The following is a 23,163-nucleotide window of genomic DNA, read 5'->3' as shown; positions in this document are numbered from 1 at the left end:
ACCCGTATTTCAAATTTGACCTGAAGACAACACAAGGGTTAATGGTTTAAAATGCGGTAGCGTCAACAGTATTTTCTCCCTCTCTCCTCAGTTTCCCCCACTTGTTATGGAGCGGCCGTGTGTTGAGGACCATGTTAGACATCCTGCAGACACTTTCCCTCTCACTCAGTGCAGTAAGAGATGTCTACTAAACATCACTGTAGCATCAACTTTTCTGTCTGTCTTTATACTGAATACACGTGTCAAACCATGTCATTGATAAGGATGTTTTTACAGGACATTCATAAAGACCAACCTTATTACGACATCCCTGACACGCCATACAGAATCACTGTCCCAGATACATATGAAGCCAGAGAGGTAACGTTATTGTAACCTTTTCAGTACTCACCACCATATACTTTATTTTCTAATGTGTTTCCGTCTGTATGTGTAAGTTATTTAAAATAATCAAAGACATATTGGATCTTAAAATTTCAGAGCATCGTGAAGGATTTTGCTGCCCGTTGTGGGGAGATCCTTAAAGAGGCAATGAAGTGGGCGCCATCTGTGACCAAATCACACCTGCAGGTAACATTTTATTTTGAAATGTTAAAGGCATGCTTGGAAACATTTTCCAATAAAACACTTTTGTATGTATTTTTTTAAATGGTCTTCACGCTCCGATAGCAATAATTAAGTTATGGGCTCTTAATAAAGAGCTAAAAAGATCCGTCATCTGTAGCTGCTGTAATCACTAAAAATCTGTGTATTCACTTGGCAAGTACCAATGAAAGGCCTCTTTGCCCTTTGCTGTGGACTAATGAAAAAGTACAAAATATGTTATCATATAGGCTTATATATATTTCTAAATGAAACCAAAGCCGTTCTGTGGCTCGGAGCCACAAGGGCAGCGGGGAGGGATTTTACGGAGGTCCAAGAAGAAATCTGGCTAGCGGTTCAACATTACCGACCCTCTCTTTTAAGTCCTTTAAAATACCAAAACCCCCACATGTAAAGCCAAAATAATAATAAATGAAGTTGGACTTAAAATGGTGGACTTAAATGTGGTTTTAACCACTGATCTTAATGTTGTCTTTTTCAGGAGTATCTGAACAAACATCAGAACTGGGTGTCGGGTCTCTCCCAGCACACCGGCCTGGCCATGGCCACAGAAAGCATCCTGCACTTCGCTGGTTACAACAGGCAGAGCACCACACTGGGGGTATGTCACAAACTGACTTTTCACATGCTTAATGCTTATAAATGCTGCCAAATGAAGATATTTAGCCCTTCCAGAAGTTCCAACTGTGTTGATGAAAATATTCAGAAGAACAGTTTACATACAAAAATGAGCAAAATTGGAATTAAATGGGAGTCCTACATTAACATCTTGTCATTTTGTGCTTGTGTAATGCACAATATTATAAAATTGGCAGCTGAATTTAGACTTCATGGGGGAATTTAGTACACTGTATGCAAAATTATTAGGAAAGTTGTATTCCTAAGGATTTATTGTGTTGTAACAAATACTTTGATCTCAGTCAATCAGAAATGTTAATAAACCTTAAGTCTGAATATTTAACAAAGGAAAAGTGAATTTTGGCTTTCTCAGGAGAATATCTGTGTGCAGAATTATTAGGCAACATAATGAAAAAACATTTTTTAATTTCTTAGAGTAAGAATAAAACTCAAAATGTACAAATAAACACTTCTGACCTTTCAAGAAATATTCCATGACCAATATGGCCACTCTTCTTTTCAATAACTGTCATGATTACTTCCATCCATGGCATCTCTGTTGATGATAAACTTGTTGTGCAGGAACAACCACAGTCTCCAAAATGCTGTTTAAAGAGGTGTGTTGTCTTCCCTCAGTGTAAATCTCACGTTTAAGAAGGGCCCACAAGTTCTCAGTGGGGTTGATGTCAGCTGAGGAAGGGTGCCATGTCATTATTCTGTCATCTTTAAGGCCTTCGCTGGCTAGCCATGCAGTCCAGTACTGGGATGCATGTGATAGAGCATTGGCCTGCATAAAAAGCATGGCCTTCTTGAAGGACTTATACTTTCTTGTAATACTGCTTGAAGAAAGTGTCTTATAAAAACTGTCAGGGGTTTTGGGAGTTGATTTTAAGTCCATCTTAAACTCGAAAAGGTCCAACCAGCTCATCCTTATTAATAGCAGCCCATACCATTACCCCACCTCCACCTTGCTGGCGTCTGACTCGGAGTGGAGCTCTGTGCCCATTAGTGAACCAGCCACGGGGCCCATCCATCTGGTTTGTCAAGGGTCACTCTCATTTCATCTGTCCATAAAGCCTTTGAAAAATCTGTCTTCAGTCTTGCCTTATAACTGTGCACACAGAGTAGATTTATTTGAAAGGATAGGAGCAGAGGCCAGCGTCCCCTGTGCTCACAATGGTCATGAGTAAAGCCTTAAACTGCAAAATAATTAAAAAATACATCCCTGATGAACAAAGAACACACTCATATCAATCGTTTCTCTCCATACCGGAGAACAGCGGTGACGATGCTCCCTGTTGCACATCAGCTTCTCAATATCACACTAACACTGCGGCTCTTTTTTTAATGTCATGTTTCAATAAAACCATAAGGAAAATGTATAGACACGATACCTCTGAAAGACAAAAAAAAATCACTATAACAGATAGATGAAGACAGCATTGTTTGTATTCCATGTCTGAAAAAGGCATTCTGAAGTAGTACCTCATATGTTTTCTCCTGTAGTCCACTCAGCTATCTGAGAGGCCTACCTGTGTGAAGAAGGACTACTCCAACTTCATGGCCTCCCTCAACCTCAGGAACAGATTCGCTGGAGAGGTAACTCCACCACATCTTACCAACTGTAATGGCTATGGTTAATACCTCCTGTAGGAGGGTTTGTTTTGGGCTTTAACAGAAAGGGGGTGAGCCTGGGAACACTTGCTGTTGACCGCCGCACTTATATATCGACACAAAATAATTATACATTTGGTAACTGCAGTGCTAGTTGTATTTTTTTGTGTGGCGGAATAAATCGTTGCAATACAATCTTGAACGCGTCACAGTGTGTTTTATGTGTCTCTCAGCAGCAGCATTTTGTCAAACTGCTTACAGACGCAACAATCTCCGTGTCTTGATACAGCCAAATTCCCAATGTAATTGTCCTTAATTAATTATCTTTTTTTTTTTTTTTTTAGTTCCGCCGCAAAGCACCTGTTATCAAATTGAGCTGCAACTTGGATTGTATATGCTTGTAAAACTCAGAAAAATGCCAGCAAAACAACTTTGTTAAAGAAATCCCGCACACTGTCCATCACGCCTTGCAAATACTTTATTTCACAACGTTTCAGACCTGAGGAAGGTGTGTGTGACTGAAACATTGTGAAATAAAGTCGTTGCAAGGCGTAATGGACAGCGTGCAGGACTTCTTTAGTAAATATCGCTGGTAACCTTTTGTCTTTTCCAACGCACCTGCCCCAGAAAAGAGGTGTGCAAAGGCGCTTTTAAATCGAGCATAAACACTTTTACATTAGAAATCTGGTTGCTTAGCTGATTAAAAATGTTCCTGGTGCACACTGAAACCCTTTTGGATGGGAAATGCAGTTGTAATGCAGTCGTAGCACACATGGAATGCGATGCAGCCCAATCCTATGTGCATAAATGATGCTAAGATGTTTTGTCTTTTTTTTGTGTTTTAAATAGTGTGCTTCTCCTGCTCACATCTTTTCTATGTTGTCTGTAGGTATCGGGTATGATCCACTTCACCCAGGCAGTTCGAGGACAGTGCGATCTGAGCAGGATGATGGTTAAGGAGATGGGGGAGGCTTTAGACTCTACGCAGCCTGAAGCTTTCACTGAGTCCATGTTCAAACTGGCCGCATTGCTCATCAGCTCCAAAGGTGTCACTCTTTCACTTTCACTCTTAAAGATTATTTTGTTGGGCCTTTTTAGGCCTTTATTTGACAGGACAGCTGAAGACATGAAAGGGGAGGGAATGACATGCAACAAAGGTGCCGCAGGTCGGAATCTAACCCTGGCCCGCTGCGTCGAGGAGTAAACCTCTATATATGGGCGCCCACTCTACCAACAGAGCTATCTGGGCACCCAAAGGTTTCACTCTTTCTCTGCGCTTTTCTGTGCAACCAACAGGACTTTAAATTCACACCCCGCCAAATGCGTGTAAAAGTGAGCTTTGGCTTTTGGCTGGTGATGAATGAAGCAAACAACACTGTCAGTTTGAATCGGCCGGCTGTCAAACGGTGCGACAAGTCAGTGTTGCCAGATTAGTCTGTTTTTTTACTTGTAGTACTAATCCTACATTCCCCATGAACACTATGTTGTGACATGTCCTTCTAAGTGTCAACCAATGGCTGATGTGTGTGGTATTGATTGTGATCCACGCTGAAACCGATCAAAATTAGGAATAGACTGATTATCAGCCCTGGCTGATCATTGGGCCGTTTTGTTGGTCAGTTATCAGATAATCTGCATCAGCGTTTCATTTGCCAGATATCCGATAAAGTGAATTAATTAAAAAGTGTTCTACTTTGGCTCGGCTACAGCTCTGTGTCTGTCGCTCTGCTGCAGTTTCACTCACCACTGATTCTGACTTTAAAAAACAAAACAAATAACAGTATGGGCCGATCCCTAGTAACGTTAGTTAGGAAAAACAAAACAAAAAATGTGGCAATACTATTCAGTAGTTAACAAACCTGAAGAGCAAAAGAGGAAGGCTGCAGACACAGTGGACAATGAGGATGAAAAAGGAAGGGAGAAGAAGAGAACAAGGACAATTTTGGCTTGTGAAAAAATCTAATTGGCCGGCAACTTTAAAAATGTACTAGCCATGTTGGCTGATGATCAAAAAAGTTCATTAAAAGCCCTGGCTACCAAAGGCTGTGCTCTTGATTTGTTGTTTGATTGCTGCTTTGGTGTTTTTTCTTGATTGGTTTTCAGACTGCGACCCTCAGCTCTTGCACCACCTCTGCTGGTCTCCTCTCAAGATGTTTACAGCGCACGGCATGGAAACGGCTATCGCTTGCTGGGAGTGGCTGCTGGCCGCCCGTGTTGGAGTGGAAGTACCGGTAACATAGATAGGTTTACCATTTTAGTTTCTGATTTCTTTTGTTGTCAGCACATTTGTATTGTATTTATTCTATAAATCTCCTCTCTTGGCTGCCTAGTTCATGCGAGAGATGGCGGGAGCGTGGCAGATGACCGTGGAGCTTAAGATGGGCTTGTTCTCAGACGCTCAGGTGGAGGCGGATCCTCTGGCTGCATCAGAGGAAAGTCAGCCTGTCCCCTGCCCTCCAGATGTTATCCCTCACCAAATATGGATCGAGGTCAGAGGAACCTACTTGCTCTCGTGAATGACTATGTTTACATGCACATAATATTCCTGTTTTTTGCCTTTATTCCCAAAAAGACAATATTCCAACTGAGCTGTTTACATGGCTAACGAAAGAGAATATTCCGCTAATATTCCCGTATTCAATGCATCTGTGCATTTTTTTTTAAAGATCTCTGCTACTGGTGGACTTGTTTGACTGTACAAACACACCTCCCTCTTTGTTCTTTCAACCACCTTTTTGGAAAGGTGGCCGTTCCAAAATCCAGTTGATATCCAACTCTTTTGTTATGTTAAGGTCCCATGACATGGTGCTCTTTGGATGCTTTTATATAGACCTTAGTGGTCTCCTAATACTGTACCTGAAGTCTCTTTATATAGGCCTTAGTGGTCCCTAATACTGTATTCTGAAGTCTTTTTATTAGACATAGTGGTCCCTAATACTGTATCTGAAGTCTCTTTTATATAGACCTTAGTGGTCCCCTAATACTGTATCTGAAGTCTCTTTATATAGACCTTAGTGGTCCCTAATACTGTATCTGAAGTCTCTTTATATAGACCTTAGTGGTCCCTAATACTGTATCTGAAGTCTCTTTTATATAGACCTTAGTGGTCCCTAATACTGTATCTGAAGTCTCTTTTATATAGACCTTAGTGGTCCCCTAATACTGTATCTGAAGTCTCTTTATATAGACCTTAGTGGTCCCTAATACTGTTCTGAAGTCTCTTTATATAGAACTTAGTGGTCCCCAATACGTTTTGAAGTCTCTTTTATTAGACCTAGTGTCCCCTATACTGTATCTGAAGTCTCTTTTATATAGACCTAGTGGTCCCTAATACTGTATCTGAAGTCTCTTTTTATAGACCTTAGTGGTCCCCTAATACTGTATCTGAAGTCTCTTTTATATAGAACCTTAGTGGTCCCCTAATACTGTATCTGAAGTCTCCTTTTATATAGACCTTAGTGGTCCTGTGTGTTTCTCCTTATGACCATTTCAGGCATGCTTCCTTACTGCAGCCCTGTAAATAGTTAGCTGGTTGGTTTGTGACCAACAACCATAGCAACCCACAGAGCTGACCGTAACTTGTAAATAGGCAAGACGCTGTAAACTGTCACAAACTGCAGTAAAAACCCTGATTGAGACATATTCCGAATGTGCTGTAGACATGTGCAAGTAATGCATCTAAAACCAGAATAATATCGGAATATGCCACGTCTGAAATTCAGATTAAGGCCTTATAATGGAATATGCTGTTTAAATGACCTGCATCAAATTCAGAATATTATCATATTCTGAATATTAGTGTGCATGTAAACATACTCCATCTTCACTATTTCCTTTATCCCCTCACGTGTCTGCCTTTTCCCCCTCCAGTTTCTAGTCCAGAGGTTTGAGATAGCAAAGTATTCCAGCGCAGATCAAGTGGAGATCTTCGGCAGTTTGCTTCAACGCTCGATGTCTCTCAACGTCGGGGGGGCTAAGAGTAGCCTCAACCGACACGTAGCTGCCATTGGACCTCGTTTCAGGTACAAAAACACACACACACACACACACACACACACACACACACACACACACACACACACACACACACACACACACACACACACACACACACACACACACACACACACACACACACAGGTTAAAGATAATGTATGGTATGTTTTATGATCCCTATGCTTACTTACCTTTCATTTAATGTCGGTAATGTAGGGGTCTTCACAATCAGCTTGGTTTTTAAGGAAATTAATAATTAAGAAGTGTAGAATTTTGCGACACAGATGTTTTTTTTAATGAATTTCTCCGTGCTTCAGGCTGTTGACTCTGGGCCTGGCTCTGCTCCACTCTGATGTCCTCACAAATTCAACTGTTAGAAATGTGCTCAGAGAGAAAATCTACTCTACAGCCTTTGATTACTTCAGGTAACCCCCCCCCCCACACACACAAACACAAACTCAGACACAGACACAAACACACAGACACATAATACAGGGTTAGGATTACATTACAATGATTTAGTCTATATAATATTATAAAACAATTCCAAGGGCCTATTGCTTTTTTTTCCCCAAACAAACCAAAGGAGCAAACAGTAGTAATTAGTATTATTGCTTACTAAAAATATTAGTATTGTCATTGGGAGCATGTTAGGATGCAGACATTAGCATGTACGTCAAAGCCCCTCAGTGCCCAAATACAACCTCAAAGAGAATTAGATTGCACAAAGGTTTAGTAAAAACATCACAAACACAAAATAAAACAAAAACAAAATAAAGCTCCTAACTAAAGATGCTCTTACTCTTTATTGTCCATCTCTCCAGCACTGCTCCAAAGTTTCCCACCCAAGGTGACAAGCAACTCCGCGAGGACATCAGCATCGTAATCCGTTTCTACGCCAGCATCCTGTCTGACAAGAAATACTTGGCAGCGTGCCACTTGGTCCCACCTGGTGAGCTTGGTACTATCCCAGCCCCGAGCACGCTCTCTGCCGGGATATTTGGATCGCTTATCGTGTCCAGCACTTCTCCTCTTTCTATCTTAAGTAAGCCTAAAGCGGTGGAGCTCGGACTGCACTGCAGCAGGGGCATGCTATTAGGCGGGTCAAATTTGACGCTGTTTGTCCTCACGTTGCTACAGATAGATCCTGGTATCTATCTATGCTACAAACCCAGACGTTTTATGTTTTTATAGCTTTTATTATCCCCTTTATTTGATCACTCTTGCTCCTACTTTTATCTTACTCCTTCTACTTTTGCAATCAATCTGTTTTGTTTTATCCCTATTGTGAAGCAGCTGTGAGGAAAAGCGCAAATTTGCCCGCTGCATTAAGATGCATGATTATTCATCATGTCAGCCCCACCCGTCCGCCTTTCTCCTCGATTGGTCAACGTGGTATCGAAAGAAGATACTACAAGTTAAGGAAAAAAAATCTTCTCCCCTTCATTCTCGACGACCCCCAGAAAAGACATGGTCCCATTGTCATACACATCGAAGCGCTTCAGGTAGACGAGTCCTCAAACCGCTGATCCTGGATCAGATTAATCTACCTTCAGCCCTGCTGTGCATTAAAGGCACACTGTGAGTTCTTGCATGGTCACTTTCAAACAAAACAGAGCAAGCTCGCCTCTACCCCCATGTTTCCGTAACTGTCATGGCTAACTGCCGCTAACCCCCACCCCTTCCCCCATCCATCTTGTCTGTGATTGGCTGGAGTGTTGTGTTGTGTGTTGGTGCCTATCCTGTGCCTTAAGTGTTTGTTTGACGTTTACGACCCCTGTGTTGTCTCCCAAGACCGGACTTTTTCACCATATTATCAGTGGGCAGCTAGCAGATCAAGGAGAGGTGCCTACGATTTGAGACAAAAATGAAATTGTGCTGAAACCATGCAGGAACTCATAGTGCACATTTTAACAAGACAAAATTATATCTGACCCAGTATTAGTGGTTCAAAGCAACCTCTACCTCCATTTACATGCCGCTGGTTTTCCCTGCTTTCAAATGCATGACCATCACAACAAGCAGAGGACTGAGTCGTGCGGCTCATTCGCTCTTCAAAATCTCCCTCATCAACGATCATACTGTGGATGTTTTTCGCTGTTTATAGATCGTAACAAGAACCTTCAGCCTGTGCTTTCTTCTCTTCAGGATTTTCTATATGAGTTTGATTGTCTTGGCCATGCTAAATCCTTTTGTTATGTGAACAGATAATCAGGACCCGTCCCTGAACAGTCTGTCGGTGATGAACGCTGCCGACCTCAGAAGCAACATGGACTCCAGCGCTCGCTCGCAGCAGAGCGGCCAGGGATGGATCAACACCTACCCGCTGTCCAGTGGCATGTCCACCACATCCAAGAAATCAGGTACAGCTTGCTTTCAGCATGTCACAAGGGAAGGAATCAGTGCATGGAACAATGTTAAAAGGAAAACCAAAGAATCTAAAGCAAACATTATTTAAACAAAAAGAAAAGAAAAATGTTTTTTGCTTTTTTTTAAATTGAAATATGTGTTGAAATATGTTGAATAAATAGAATAAAAGAAGTGCGTGCGTTTGAGCGTGCGTGCGTGCGTGCGTGCGTGGTATATTGTCTATAATGGAGTGCAATGGACAATTTGAAGTGACCCCAAACTTTTGTGTGTGTATACAGTAGGTGATACAAGTCAGTCAGCTCCCAATATATCTTTGATAAAACGTACAGAGTAAGAACACTCCCGATCAGCCAGATTCAGACAGTTCCAGGGCTGTAACCAATGATATTTCCAATTCATTGAATACACAAACGCTCAAAAGACCACAGATGGAGAAAGGCTGAAAAACCTAGACCGACACATGTTTTGACTGTCTCTTCTTTACATCCTAGGATTGTCCAAGAAGAGCAACAGAGGGACGCAGCTCCACAAATACTACATGAAACGCAGGACTCTGTTGCTGGCTTTACTGGTGAGGGCTGAAAATGAATTAATTTTCTGGTTTTAAACCTACGGCTCTTTATCTTCACGCTCTTCTCTTTCCCTCTGTGTCCTCTCCTGTCTCTCCAGGCCAGTGAGATCGAGCGCTTGACGACGTGGTACAACCCCCTCTCCACTCAGGAGCTGGCCATCGCCACGGAGCAGTCGGTGGAGACCAGCATCGCCAACTGGAGGTCCAAATACATCAGTCTGACGGAGAAACAGTGGAAGGACAACGTCAACCTAGCCTGGGGTATCGCACCTTACCTGGCCATGCAGTTACCAACCAGGTTATCCCTCTCTTTCTCTCTCTCTCTCTCTCTCTCGCTCTCTCTCTCTCTCTCTCTCGCTCTCTCTGTTTGTGTAATACAATTCCCAAATACTTTTTAAAGGTGCAGTAAGCAATGCTGCGCAATGATTGATCAACTGCTAAACAAATACAACTGATGCACTCCTTTGTTTTCCATTAACACAGCCTGGGATGTGTATCAATAGGGTGGATAACCAGAGTCCTCACGATACAATATCATCACAATACTTATGTCACAAAGCAGTATTCTACGATATATTGCAATTTATTGCCTTTTTTCCAACTTCAAATTTTGCCCTAATTCAAAATATGTCCCCAAAAAGAAAATTTGTCAACATCTGTTTCTCTGTTTGTTCATCTCGCTTGAAATTCATTGCTGCAAAACTGGGATTGTCAAGCAGACAAGCATATACTGTATGTCTATAAAGATTTAAGTGGGGGAATTAAAGAAGGAGAAAATAACTGCCAGACTGTAGATTATTTGTTTATTTCTGACTTTGGTTTCCAGATTTAAGAATGACGCCATTGTTGCTGAAGTGACCCGGTTGGTGCGACTGGACCCCGGAGCTGTCAGTGATGTTCCTGAGGCCGTCAAAGTAAGAGCACGGAGTCTAATGAGCTTTCGACTTTTATATTTTTATGACACTTTCTTTATTGACTTTTAAAACATATACAGGGACATGATACAGTCCAAACTGCCAAACACGCATACTCACACGAACGTACATAAACCTGAAGAAATAATTGCTTCACACATACATATTGCAAATCCAGCAGTATAGCAATATAGTTCCTAATACATTGTTTTGTATTTTCTTTCCCTATTTTGTTCCCCCTAGTTCCTGGTGACGTGGCACACTATTGATGCCGACTCTCCTGAGCTGAGCCACATCCTGTGTTGGGCTCCAGCAGACCCCCCCACTGGTCTGTCCTACTTCAGCAGCATGTACCCTCCTCATCCTCTCACCGCTCAGTACGGGGTTAAAGTGCTGCGCTCCTTTCCTCCAGTAAGTCTCGGGGATTTTTGCAGTAACGAATGTCCAACTTTGAAAAATTCACAGCTTTCTCACAGTTTTGTTTTTATTATTTTCCAACATGATACGGAAACCGCTTGTTGGTACAAAATGTGGAAAATACAGATAGTGGGATGGCATATCAATAAAGGCAATGTCAAAAGTGTTCTTGTTTAAAAAGAGAACTAAAATACAATTTAACATGCTAACCATGTATACATGGCGGCTGTTACCTGACACATGAGGAGAGAAGGAAAATGAATTTAAAAAAATAATAATATAAAAGAATATGTATATGCATATGCATAGGTACAGACATACTGCACATGTACACATACATATATTGATAATAGTGCACTAGGTAATCACAGCTCTCTTAACATTACATTTGTTTTTTTCTTCTTAGGATGCCATCTTGTTCTACATTCCTCAGATTGTTCAGGCTCTCCGTTACGACAAGGTAAACATGAATAACAAGAGTCTTAACGCTTAGTTAAAGTGTAACTCTCGCCAAAATGCAACCTATGGTGTTTTTGTGAATGTACCCGAGTAGCAGTATCAAGGATTCAGTTTTTTATATCGATATTCAAGTCTGTGATGATAAATTTCGATGTAAAATCTAAATCTTGACACCCCTAGCCTTAATTATGCATTCAAACGAAAGTTCGACTCTGGTACATTCACAAAAAGACCCAAGGTTGCGTCTTGGCGAGAGTTATGCGTGGGTTAATTGTCATTCGTGAAGCAGTAGTAACAACCGCTGACTCTCTGTCCTGCTCAGATGGGTTACGTGAGAGAGTACATCCTGTGGGCGGCCCAGAAGTCTCAGCTTCTCGCACACCAGTTCATCTGGAACATGAAGACCAACATCTTCATGGACGAGGAGGGACACCAGAAAGACCGTGAGTAGAGACTCGCTACCTTCCAGCCAACTCCAATGCTTCCACTGTCAGCGAGAGCAGCAGTGGTACTAATTAGATTGATCACACTTTGCCTGATATGAGGATGGAAATAACTTTGAGCATTGGGAATTTAAATCTTAATATTTTACAGGAGTCCTCAATATTATCTGCTCCCGTTTCCTGAGAACATACTGGTAGGAACCTGGTGTGCATACGTACTGAAACAAAGACGCCTTTTTCAAACCTTATTGAGTGAGACCCATTCCAGATTTGATTATTTCAGTAATATAACTTGATTAGAGCTGCAAAGATTATATGATTACTTGTCAACTATGAAATTAATCAGTTCGATCCTTGGCCCTGTCAAAGTTGCATTGGGCAAGACCCCAAACCTTGAATTTCTCTCAAAATCAAGCTTTGTTTATAGTTAAAAGAATGACTGATGTTTAACAGGGATGTCTGAAACCTCCTTCAGTAGCACCCAGGTCAATGCAGCTGATGTGTGGTACATTACAAACTCTGTCCTCATTTTATTTCTTGTTATTGAAAATCTAAAATTGCATTTTCATGAATGAACTATTTATTCAGTCATTCCATTTCTTCATTAAAGGGGTGGTTCAGAATTTTGGACATAAGATCTTATTTCCAAGTTAGCCAGTGTGTTTTTTGTTATCAGTGGAGACAGTTTTCAACACTTTTCAACCAGTCCTTCCAGTTGCAGAGTTCGCTGGTGCCAGGCTAGTGCAAGTCAACAGTATCTGCTAGCCTGCCATTAAAAAACAGTCTTACCCACCCTATAGCACACTAAAGGCAAATAAATTATAACGCCAGACTATCGATACACGTACAGTAAATGTAAAACTACCCTTGCATCGCATTGCAACAGTTATACTTTGTTCCCTGTAGTTGGTAGCACAGGCTACAGCAGCGGCGGATTGATGTTACCTAGGCAACCGAGAAAGCCACTTCATGATAATCACACAAGTTTATTTACCTACAGCTGTCACTCATTGCTACAGAAGCAGAGTAGATTGCACAAAGGAATCCACAAGGTGTACTATACACTACTATATCTACTTAGCCTAGCACCAGCGAACTCTCCAACTGGAAGGACTGGATGAAAAGTGTTAAACTGTCTCCACACTGGCACACATCTTATGTCCAAAGTTCTGAACCACCCCTTTAATATACATATGACATGAGATGTACTCTAATTGTTTTGTCTGTACTCAATTTTTTTCTGGCTACTGGACAATGATGTAGTCTATATCCACGATGTTTAATTTCTTTTTCACCTGGATGTCCATCCCCGTCCTCTGTCTCTGTGTTGGCGTTCAAACCTCCGGTGGATTTCTGAGGACTATGGTTACCTGGTCCTCAGGTCTCTGCAGGGTAAATCCAGACAGCTAGCTAGACTATCTGTCCAGTCAGTTTTCTCTCACACGACTAAAAAAGCCTTTGAACGTACACATGTTCCACCAAAACAAGTTACTTCCTTAGTCTAGTTTGCAGAGGTGCCATGGCTCTGTTCGGAGCTTAGTGCCGCCCAAGAAAATTGTGATTGGTTTAAAGAAATGCCAAAAAAATAGAGTACGTTTCTCTTCCATCCCGGTATGTTGGGTGGACTAGCCAGACCCTCCTCCGCAGCGCTGTAGAGGAAGTTCTGGCAATGCTAGACTAAAAAGGATGTGATATATTTTTCTTTTAGATGTGTAATTATATTGTCTGCCTCATGGGAAACCCCCTAGCAGGCCTAATTCAGTCAAATGAAGTGGATGTGATCACATTTCTTCCTGCCTTATTCTTCTGCGCAGCGGACATCGGGGAGCTGTTGGAGCAGATGGTGGAGGAGATCACCGGTTCTCTGTCGGGTCCGGCTAAAGACTTCTACCAGAGAGAGTTTGACTTCTTCAACAAGATCACCAACGTGTCTGCCATTCTTAAGTAAATCCATCACCGTTACTTCACAAAATCATTAGCAAAGTGAATGTTTTGGTGTAAATTAATGTCTGATTTCTCTTTATTTTCCAGGCCCGTTCCAAAGGGAGAGGAGAGGAAAAGAGCCTGTCTCAAAGCTCTGTCGGACATCAAAGTCCAGTCAGGTAACCCTCTCTTCCATGTAGGCATAGGCTGTTATAAGATTCTGAATCAACAAAAAATATCACGCTTTCACAATATCACGGTATACCTTGTGCAGATTAAAGGGTTAGTCCATGTGGAAGAGGGTCTCTGTTTGTATTCCCAACATTTTGTGGGCCCTTGCCCATCGTGTAATTGCAGTAAATTAAGTGTGAATAATATAAATATTTGTCACTTTAAAATAGAAAGTGCAACGTGAATGTGAGTCCCCAAACACAGCCTGCTGTTGTCTGTTCTTGGTGTTTTCCAGGCTGTTACCTACCAAGTAACCCTGAAGCCATAGTGCTGGACATCGACTACAAGTCTGGAACACCCATGCAGAGGTAAAGGAGGCAGTCAGGGATCTATGCATATTTTCAAGGTTTCTGCATGGTACTTAAAAGTCTTAAAAAGCCCATAATGTTAGCCAATTTAAGACTTACAAAGTTAAATTGCTTGAAATATTGTTTTCTAGTGCTTAAATAATAATGTCAAACAGGTCTTAATTTTTTCTACGTCCATGCAAAGCTACGTCTAATGGTCAGGTTTTTTTTAAATTCTGTTGTGGTGTTCTTTTTTCCACAAATCCAAAATAATATTGCCGTATTACGACTACAAATGGGACCAACATGCAACTTACATTGTAGCCAATCAGCTTTTGTGTTATTGGCACAGGTCTCTTTCGGATTGTACCACAGACAAAACGGGTTTTATTCTCAGCTTGGGGGAAGTACAAGTTTAGTGATTCTGAAACGGTTGTATTTATGGCCTCAGTTGATGTTGTGATGAAGATCTTAAATATTATTAATAATGGTCTTAAAAGGTCTTAAAAAGGTCTTAAATTTGACGGTGAAACCTGCAGAAACTCAGTGTATGTTTATCTCATGGGAGCGCGTTCTCTGTCGTCACAGTGCTGCCAAGGCGCCCTACCTGGCCAAGTTTAAGGTGAAGCGCTGCGGGGTGAGTGAACTGGAGAGGGAGGGGCTTCGCTCCACCACGGACTGTCTGGAGGACGGAGAGGAGAACCCAGACGGATCAGGCAGGATTTGTTGGCAGGCGGCCATCTTCAAAGTGGGAGACGACTGCAGACAGGTACCTCTCTGAACTCACTCACAGGGACATTTCAGGGGAAGGATGCTTTGGCTTCTCTTGTGACCCTTCTGCGTTTCCCTGTCTCCAGGACATGCTCGCTCTGCAGATCATTGGACTCTTTAAGAATATTTTCCAGCTGGTAGGCCTGGATCTGTTTGTCTTCCCCTACAGAGTGGTCGCCACGGCACCAGGGGTAAGAGCCCAAGTATTTCTTATCTCTTATCTATTCCTCCTCTCTACACTTGGATTTGTTTACAACCTGGATCTTATTTTAGTAGCGTGGGCCATCATTTCCTTTAAGAATGAATGATTTTTTTATCTGTAGAACATCTTGTCTGGAATTTGTATTATTTTCTTTCCTTTTCAATATTTTAAAAATATGTATATATATATATATTTGTAAATTGGTGGCAAGAATGAACAGCTGTACTTCATTTCTTTTCCAGGCCTTAAGGTTTTTTTCATGCATTTATTTGTTTTTGCACATCACTTATTTTTTAATTTTATATGCACAAATAAGGACACAGAAGACATATATACCCAGCAAAAAAACAACAACCCTTTTTCTGGACGCTATTTTAAAGATGTTTTTTTAAAAATCAAAATAAATTTAGAGACAATTTTATTGTAAAGGGTTTAAAACTATGTTTTCCATGCTTGTTCAAGGAACCATAAACAATTAACAAACACCTGTTGAACGGTCAAAAAGACAATACCAGCTTGCAGGCGGAAGGCAATTAAGGTCCCAGTTCAAAGAAAATTAGGAAAGTAAAAAGACACTTCTACTTACTCTGAAAAACAACAAAAGAAAGACGCCCACGGTCCCTGCTAATCTGCATGAACGGGCCTTAGGCATGATGCAAGGAGGCATGAGGACAGCACATGTGGCCAAGGCAATACATTACAATGTCCCTACTGTGAGACGCCTAAGACAACACTACAGGGAGACAAGAAGCACAGCTGATCGTCCTCACAGTAAGGAGGAGATGTACTGCAGTACCTAATGAACTGGCCAGTCTGGTGTAGTACATGAGGAGGAGATGTACTGCAGTACCTAATGAACTGGCCAGTCTGGTGTAGTACATGAGGAGGAGATGTACTGCAGTACTTCATGCAGCTGGTGGCCACACCAGATACTGAGGGCTACTTTAGACTCTGACTCCCCCTTTGCTCGGGGACACATTATTCCATTTCTGTTAGTCACCTGACTGTGAAAATTGTCCAGTTTATGTTTTAGTTGTTACATCATTTAATGTTCATGCAAATATTTGCATATGTTAAAATATTAAAGCAGTTGAAAGTGACAGGACTTTTTTTTTTTTTTTGCTAAATACATGTGTACAAGTGTTAGGACAAGTGTGACAAACCACTGTCGGGACACAGTGTTTAAGACTTTTCTTTGCACATAAAAACGAATGTGAAAATACGCTGAATGTCCTTCGCAGGCATTCTTTATTTGGTAAAGATTGACCCAAAGATAATCTTTAGAATACAGTAAATGCTGGCAATGAAAAGTTTGTCAATAATTCACATTATTTTTTTATTTACTACAAAGTAGTTTAGCTACATAAATGGCTCAAACTAGAGACATGTTGAACACCTCTTATAACTGTGTGTTTTGACTATTTACCCCATGTTACATCCCGTCATCTCAACACTTACACGGGTTAACAAATCATAATTGATAGCATTGATGGCCAAAACTTTGCATACTGTATGTAGAACTTTATTTTTATATTTGGGTATTTATTAAGCGATCCTGTTTTCCTCAGTGTGGCGTGATCGAGTGCATCCCAGACTGCAAGTCCAGAGACCAGCTCGGCAGACAGACTGACTTCGGGATGTACGATTACTTCCGCAACCAGTACGGCGATGAGTCCACCCTGGCCTTCCAGAAGGTACGGAGACTTCAACTTTTAAGACCTTCACCCTTTTATTTAACGTAATGAATGAGTTGGGGTCTACTGTCAACCCTGTCGTATGTAGTCCTCGGATAATGTCCGAGATTACTGTCAATGAGCCAGAATGAGCTGGCTGTAAACGTGTGTGATCACGTCTGTATAGATATGTAGATGTCTACATGCATATAAATTAGTGATGGATCCAGAGTACATAAATTAAAACAATTTTACAGATAAGTTATTATTATATATCATTAAATAGGTCAAATATACGCCCAGAATGAGTGTGTTTTTCTCACAGAATTTAGTTTAGAGATGGTAGAAGGAGGAAGTGACTTTTTATTTCTGGCTAGTTTAGATTAATGGAAGTTTAAAAGGGAACCAGAAGACTTGCGTATCAGTGATTATGATGATTTACCACTCTGTTAGGTGTGTTTTCTATTTAAAGAGAGACGCATACCACCAGAACTGATTTAATAACACAAATGATGACTTAGTCATCTTTGTTGAGTCACCTTCCTCAAACAAAAAAAGATACATCTTTGTTCCCTGACATGTTAATATAATAAGTTTATGTAAAGCTTTAGTGTGTAACTTTTTGATATTAATTACGTATATTACATTCAAGCCATTGCCAAATGATAAGACAAGATAAGATAAGCCTTTATTGTCTACCATAGGAGAAATTCATCTTGGGCATTCACGAGAAACAAAATGGAAACACATCTCGCATAAACACACAATAAACATACGTAGTGCACCTACATAGAAACATAATCATACATTATCTCATCCAATGGTTCAATGAACATCTAATAAACCTCAGCCAATACCCCCCCCCACCTTTCCTCACAATCACAGAAGAACAGACGTGAACCCACAACACATCCTCCCCTCGTATTGCACTTAATTTCAATAAGTATTGCACATTTCCCGTTAGCTCATGCTGTGGTCAATAACCTGTACTGCACAATGCCCAATTGCATAATACCATATCAAATATAAAATAGCGCATATATATATATATATATATACACACACACACACACACAGTATATATAATAAATAAATAAATAAAAGAGCTCCTGAAAAGGAGTTGGTGGCATTTGAGCAATTATTTTTCAAGCCCTTTTTATCAAGTTTCGAAGCAGTGATTTTAATTTAATGGACAGGTTACCGAACCAAGCCATAATGCAACAATGAACAATAGATTAAATGGCTCCAAAGCTAATTAAGACTCTCAGCTCCACACAACTCTCTCTGGGTTTCTCAGTATGACGATGTTCAGGAGATTGTGGCGTCCGGTGGCTTTACCGCTCGGAAACTTGAGGATAATGACTTCTTCTGAAGAGTCTGTCATGTTTTGTTTTTTTAAATCCTCCGTGTCCTCCTTGGCTACCAGCCACTGCGTGGGTCCGGCAATGCAAGACTAACGTGAATAAACACCAGCAGAATTTCACAGGAGGATCTCTGATGTCTTCCTCTTCTTCTTTCCAGGCTCGGTATAACTTCATCCGCAGCATGGCGGCGTACAGCCTTCTGCTCTTCCTGCTGCAAATCAAAGACCGACACAACGGCAACATCATGCTGGACAGCAAAGGACACCTTATCCACATAGGTGTGTGTGTGTGTGTGTGTGTGTGTGTGTTTGTGTGTGTGTGTGTGTGTGGGTGTGGGTGTGGGTGTGTGTGTGTGTGTGTTTTATATAAAAGCAGCACTTTTCTTTTTGCCCTCATTTTTCATGAGCTGAACTCAAAGATGAGAATAGATATTGTACAGGTGTGCCTTAGGCTGGCCACAATAAAAGGCTGGTTAGGGTTCAACTCTCTCTCTCTCTCTTTCTCTCTCTCGCTCTCTCTGTCTCTCTCTTTTTCTCTCTCTCTCTCTCTCTCTCTCTCTCTCTCTCTCTCTCTCTCTCTCTCTCTCTCTCTCTCTCTCTCTCTCTCTCTCTCTCTCTCTCAATCTGACTGCAGTTGTAGTAAGCAACTTAACCCTCATGTTGTCTTCCAATAGACCAACATCTAGTTTTTCTGGGTCCAAGTTTTAAGTTCAAACCTCCTTAAGACACTTTTGTTAGTTTGTCCCATTTCCCAAAGTTCTTTGTCAATTTTTTTGGACATTTTTGTTGTTGTCTTGAAGTTTTTGAAGCTTTCTTCAACATTTTTTGTCACTTTTTTGACGTTTTCCTGCTTTTTCCAAAGTTCTTTCTCACTTTTTACAATGTCTTTGTCGATTTTTTCCTACATTTACTGTATGTCACTTTTTTCAGTGTGCTTAATTCTTTTTTTTTTTTCATAAAATGCTATAAAATTTAATAAAACACCCAAAATCAATGAAAATAGTAAACTGATCTGAAGTTGTTTAACTTGTGAGGAGCATTGTATGGAACCATTCACGTTATTTTTTTTATTTTTTAGAAGGAAACCCAAATTCCTGATTTAGAAACCTTTTGAAAATGAGTCAAATTTGACCCCGAGGACAACAGGAGGGTTAAGTGGGCAAATGCTCAATTCAATGGCGTCTGGCGCTTTGGAGAGGTGTTCTCTTCACGTATGAACCCTTACCATAACACCAGATACTGACAGGTTTTCAGGACACATCTTAGATCTTATAGTTTGGCTCATGAAAAATGGGGGCAAAATGAAAAGTGTTGTGTTTATATTTTTGTTCGGTGTAAACGCAGACGTGAACTATGTTTAGTTGAGGTCTGGTCTTCTGAATGTGAGCTTTGTTTCCCACAGACTTCGGCTTCATGTTTGAGAGCTCCCCCGGAGGAAACCTGGGCTGGGAGCCGGACATCAAGCTGACCGACGAGATGGTGATGATCATGGGGGGCAAGATGGAGGCCACGCCCTTCAAGTGGTTCATGGAGATGTGTGTCAGAGGGTATCTGGCTGTACGGTGAGAAGCTGCAAAATAAAAGGTCTTCAGTAGATCTCCATGCTGTTTTAGCACTTTTGCTTTAGTGGTTTGTCACGAGAGGAAAAAAAACCTTAAAGATGATGTTGAGTTTGGAAGATTGGAGTCAAAGGAAACCATTTTTATTTCTCTTATATGGTGGTTTAATTTTGTAAGTGTAACTTTGTTGCTTCCTCTCTGGACATTAGACCCTACATGGATGCGGTGGTTTCTCTAGTGACCCTCATGCTCGACACGGGACTGCCATGCTTCAGAGGACAGACCATCAAACTCCTCAAGTAAGTCCAACAATTGGGGGGCAACTTCAACATGTGTATAAATACTTGGTTACTAGTATACTGTTAATACTGTGGATATGACTGTGGCAAACAGGACAACTTCTACTTCTGTTCTAGCTTTTGTCGTTTATTTTTGCATTTTTATTTTTTGGGGAAGTAAATGGTGAAGAAAAAGGGGATATGACAAAGGGGATAAGGCAGTAAAGGTCCCTGGTTGGAAGGGAATTAATTATTGCAACTTTAAACATTAATGGGTATTTTTTTTTTGTTTAATCAGAGGACGGTTTAATCCTCAAATGAGCGAGAAAGAAGCGGCAGCCTTCATTATCAAAGTCATCCAAAGCTGTTTCCTCAGCAGCAGGTAAGAAGAATCCCACCCCTCGGCAGCTTTTGTTTTTACTAATTTTACTAAAGTGACATTAAAGGGATAGTTTACATAGTTTAACCCTCGTGTTGTCTACTTGTCCACCTTGCAACTTTTTGTTTTTCTGGGTCGAACGTTCATATTTAAATTAGTTTTTAACGCTTAACACGGTCAGCTTTAGCAACACTTTTTTTGTAGTATTCTTTCACTATTTTTGCCCATTTTTTTTTAAAAGCGTTTTTCCAAGTTTGTCACTTTTTTTAAGTTTTGCACTTTGTTTTGACATTTTTGTCACTTTTTCCCCCCAATGCTTTTAAAGCTTTTTCCCAAGTTTTTTTAATCACTTTTTAAAAAAGTTTTTTTGTTTTTTTTTGTTTTTTACATTTGTCTCTGTTTTTAATGTTCTTTTATCAAATGCTACCACATCGAATTAAACACCCAAATTCAATGAATTTTACTTCAAGATGTAAAGAGTAATGCTTGAACGAAACCATCCTTGTTAATTTTTTTGAAAAATTTGGTTGGAAAAAACCTGAATCCCTGATATAGAAACATTTTGAAAGTGGGTCAGATTTGACCCCAAGGACGACAGGAGGGTTAAAGATGGCGCTCAGTGTGGAGAAGCAAGCAGGAGCATTAACATGGAAGCTAAGCAATGTCTGCTTTGGGGGGGGGGGCAGCTAAAAGCATTTTAGACACCTAAAAACATCTATCAGGTTAAGTGGAAGCTATATTTAGAATATTTTCAACACTTTACCTTGCTGTCAGACGGCCCTTTACAACGGGGAACTGAACTAAAAGGCTTTTAGCTGCTCCGTAGCTATGGAGAAGTAGCTTATACAAACACACTTTAACCCTCCTGTTGTCCTCGGGTCAAATTTGACCCCCTTTAAAAAATGTCTATATGTAAAATATGGGTTTCTTTTTAACCAAATTACCACAAAAAATGGATTGGATTCCTCACGACGCTCTTTGATCACTTTCATTCCTGACCAGTCTCATCTGTACGCTCCTCTGATCTTAACTATTAGTCAAAATAATTCAGAATTTCTGTTTTTTAACTCAAATATTAGGTATAATTCTATATAAATGAGGGTTATTGACCATGAATTCCAAAACAAATAGTGTAGAACTAGTGGTAGTAAGGTGTTAGTGGAAAAAAAAAAAAAAAAAAAGTCTGAAACAGGGACGAAAACGTCAAATCTTTGTCAACTTTTGAGCCGGGATTACAACACAAGGGTTAAAAGATCCAAACTATCCCTTTTCATGCAAACACTAAGAGAAGAATAGTTGTAGCACAGAGATGGGGAGTTGTCACTAATCTATCTTTCCATGATCTTGTTTTCAACAGGAGCAAAACGTACGACATGCTGCAGTATTACCAGAACCAAATCCCGTACTGACACGTCTCTTTTGCCGGGCCGGCGCTGTACGTCCAACACAAACGTCTCTACACAAGCAATGCAAACCCTCTTTTTGGATGATTTTAACAAGGCGCTGGATGCACGTTCAGCCCACTCTGTACTCCACTCTGAGACAACGATATGGCACTTTGATCCTAATGCTCCACTTTTATTCAGCATACTGTAAGTCGTCGGATTTTATAATGTACTTCTGAGTTTTAAAGACGTTTAACTTGAAAGTGAAGAACAATGTACGACCAAAAACAGCTATTTGAATCACCCTTTAAGTATGTTCTTCTTGATGCTGTTATTTAACAACACTAATATTCACACGTGAGGAAGATGGCCGGAAAGGGAGCCATATTTACAGACTTTGTCAAAGCAGCTTTTATCATTGTTATCATTTTGTTACTATGCCGGTATCCACTCTTATGCACTTTATAGATCACAGTATTTCATCGGCTTCTCCTGCCTATGATCACAAGCTCGAACAGAGATGATTCGTCTGAAATCCAAGATTAAAACGACCTGCATTTAAATCAACCGGTCAATAAAATTGCAGTACTTTTGATTTAGTAGAGCTGGTAGATGGATCCAAAATCAATGCAGGAATCACAACGCATTAAATCTAACGCTAGTCTGTAGGAATGTGACGGTATTTAGAGAATCAGACGTAGTTATGCTGTAGTCTTTACTGTAGAGTATTTGCTGTAGAATCACAGATATCTTGCTGGGATTTAACTTGTAGAGTTATATGTGACCAACATATTAATCAGAAGATTTTAACAACTGGTACTTTGATGCTTATCCTCAAAAGCCAGTTATGTCGCACATCTTTGTGTCAGCTTTTAGCTTTAATTGGTTATTTATATGTGGTTTTTGATCATGGGAACTTAATACCCCGTAAACCGGACTTTGGTGTCTTTTGTTTCCACTGTGTTTTTGAAAGATATTATTTTTGGGGCGTTTTCAGCCTTTATTTTGATAGGACAGCAGATGACATGAAAGGGGAGAGAGAGGGGGAATGATATGCAGCAGAGGGCTGATATATATATATATATATATATATATATATATATATAT

At 40.5% G+C, this 23,163-nt stretch overlaps 1 protein-coding gene across 1 annotated transcript in view; it reads left to right on the top strand.

The window, feature by feature from the left end:
* Window positions 1–22,660, top strand: part of pi4kaa (phosphatidylinositol 4-kinase, catalytic, alpha a) — a 45,571-nt gene extending 22,911 nt beyond the window's left edge. The window contains exons 26-54 of the mRNA XM_032539215.1: window positions 92–173; window positions 277–360; window positions 481–570; window positions 1,085–1,204; window positions 2,728–2,820; window positions 3,725–3,881; window positions 4,939–5,066; window positions 5,166–5,324; window positions 6,706–6,857; window positions 7,149–7,256; window positions 7,656–7,783; window positions 9,039–9,194; window positions 9,693–9,772; window positions 9,871–10,070; window positions 10,599–10,686; window positions 10,930–11,097; window positions 11,510–11,563; window positions 11,885–12,005; window positions 13,820–13,949; window positions 14,037–14,107; window positions 14,395–14,467; window positions 15,035–15,215; window positions 15,304–15,408; window positions 16,988–17,113; window positions 18,614–18,734; window positions 19,858–20,017; window positions 20,224–20,313; window positions 20,591–20,674; window positions 22,029–22,660. Of these exons, the coding sequence (XP_032395106.1) occupies window positions 92–173; window positions 277–360; window positions 481–570; window positions 1,085–1,204; window positions 2,728–2,820; window positions 3,725–3,881; window positions 4,939–5,066; window positions 5,166–5,324; window positions 6,706–6,857; window positions 7,149–7,256; window positions 7,656–7,783; window positions 9,039–9,194; window positions 9,693–9,772; window positions 9,871–10,070; window positions 10,599–10,686; window positions 10,930–11,097; window positions 11,510–11,563; window positions 11,885–12,005; window positions 13,820–13,949; window positions 14,037–14,107; window positions 14,395–14,467; window positions 15,035–15,215; window positions 15,304–15,408; window positions 16,988–17,113; window positions 18,614–18,734; window positions 19,858–20,017; window positions 20,224–20,313; window positions 20,591–20,674; window positions 22,029–22,080 (3,361 nt within the window). The 3' untranslated portion in view covers window positions 22,081–22,660. The remainder of the gene's footprint in view (window positions 1–91; window positions 174–276; window positions 361–480; window positions 571–1,084; window positions 1,205–2,727; window positions 2,821–3,724; window positions 3,882–4,938; window positions 5,067–5,165; window positions 5,325–6,705; window positions 6,858–7,148; window positions 7,257–7,655; window positions 7,784–9,038; window positions 9,195–9,692; window positions 9,773–9,870; window positions 10,071–10,598; window positions 10,687–10,929; window positions 11,098–11,509; window positions 11,564–11,884; window positions 12,006–13,819; window positions 13,950–14,036; window positions 14,108–14,394; window positions 14,468–15,034; window positions 15,216–15,303; window positions 15,409–16,987; window positions 17,114–18,613; window positions 18,735–19,857; window positions 20,018–20,223; window positions 20,314–20,590; window positions 20,675–22,028) is intronic.
* Window positions 22,661–23,163: the final 503 nt, after the last annotated feature.

This window comes from Etheostoma spectabile, chromosome 16, assembly GCF_008692095.1.
Source record: "Etheostoma spectabile isolate EspeVRDwgs_2016 chromosome 16, UIUC_Espe_1.0, whole genome shotgun sequence".
Classification (NCBI taxonomy): Eukaryota; Metazoa; Chordata; class Actinopteri; order Perciformes; family Percidae; genus Etheostoma; species Etheostoma spectabile.
The sequence above is the reverse complement of the archived record's forward strand: the minus strand, read 5'-3'. Positions and strand labels throughout refer to the sequence as shown.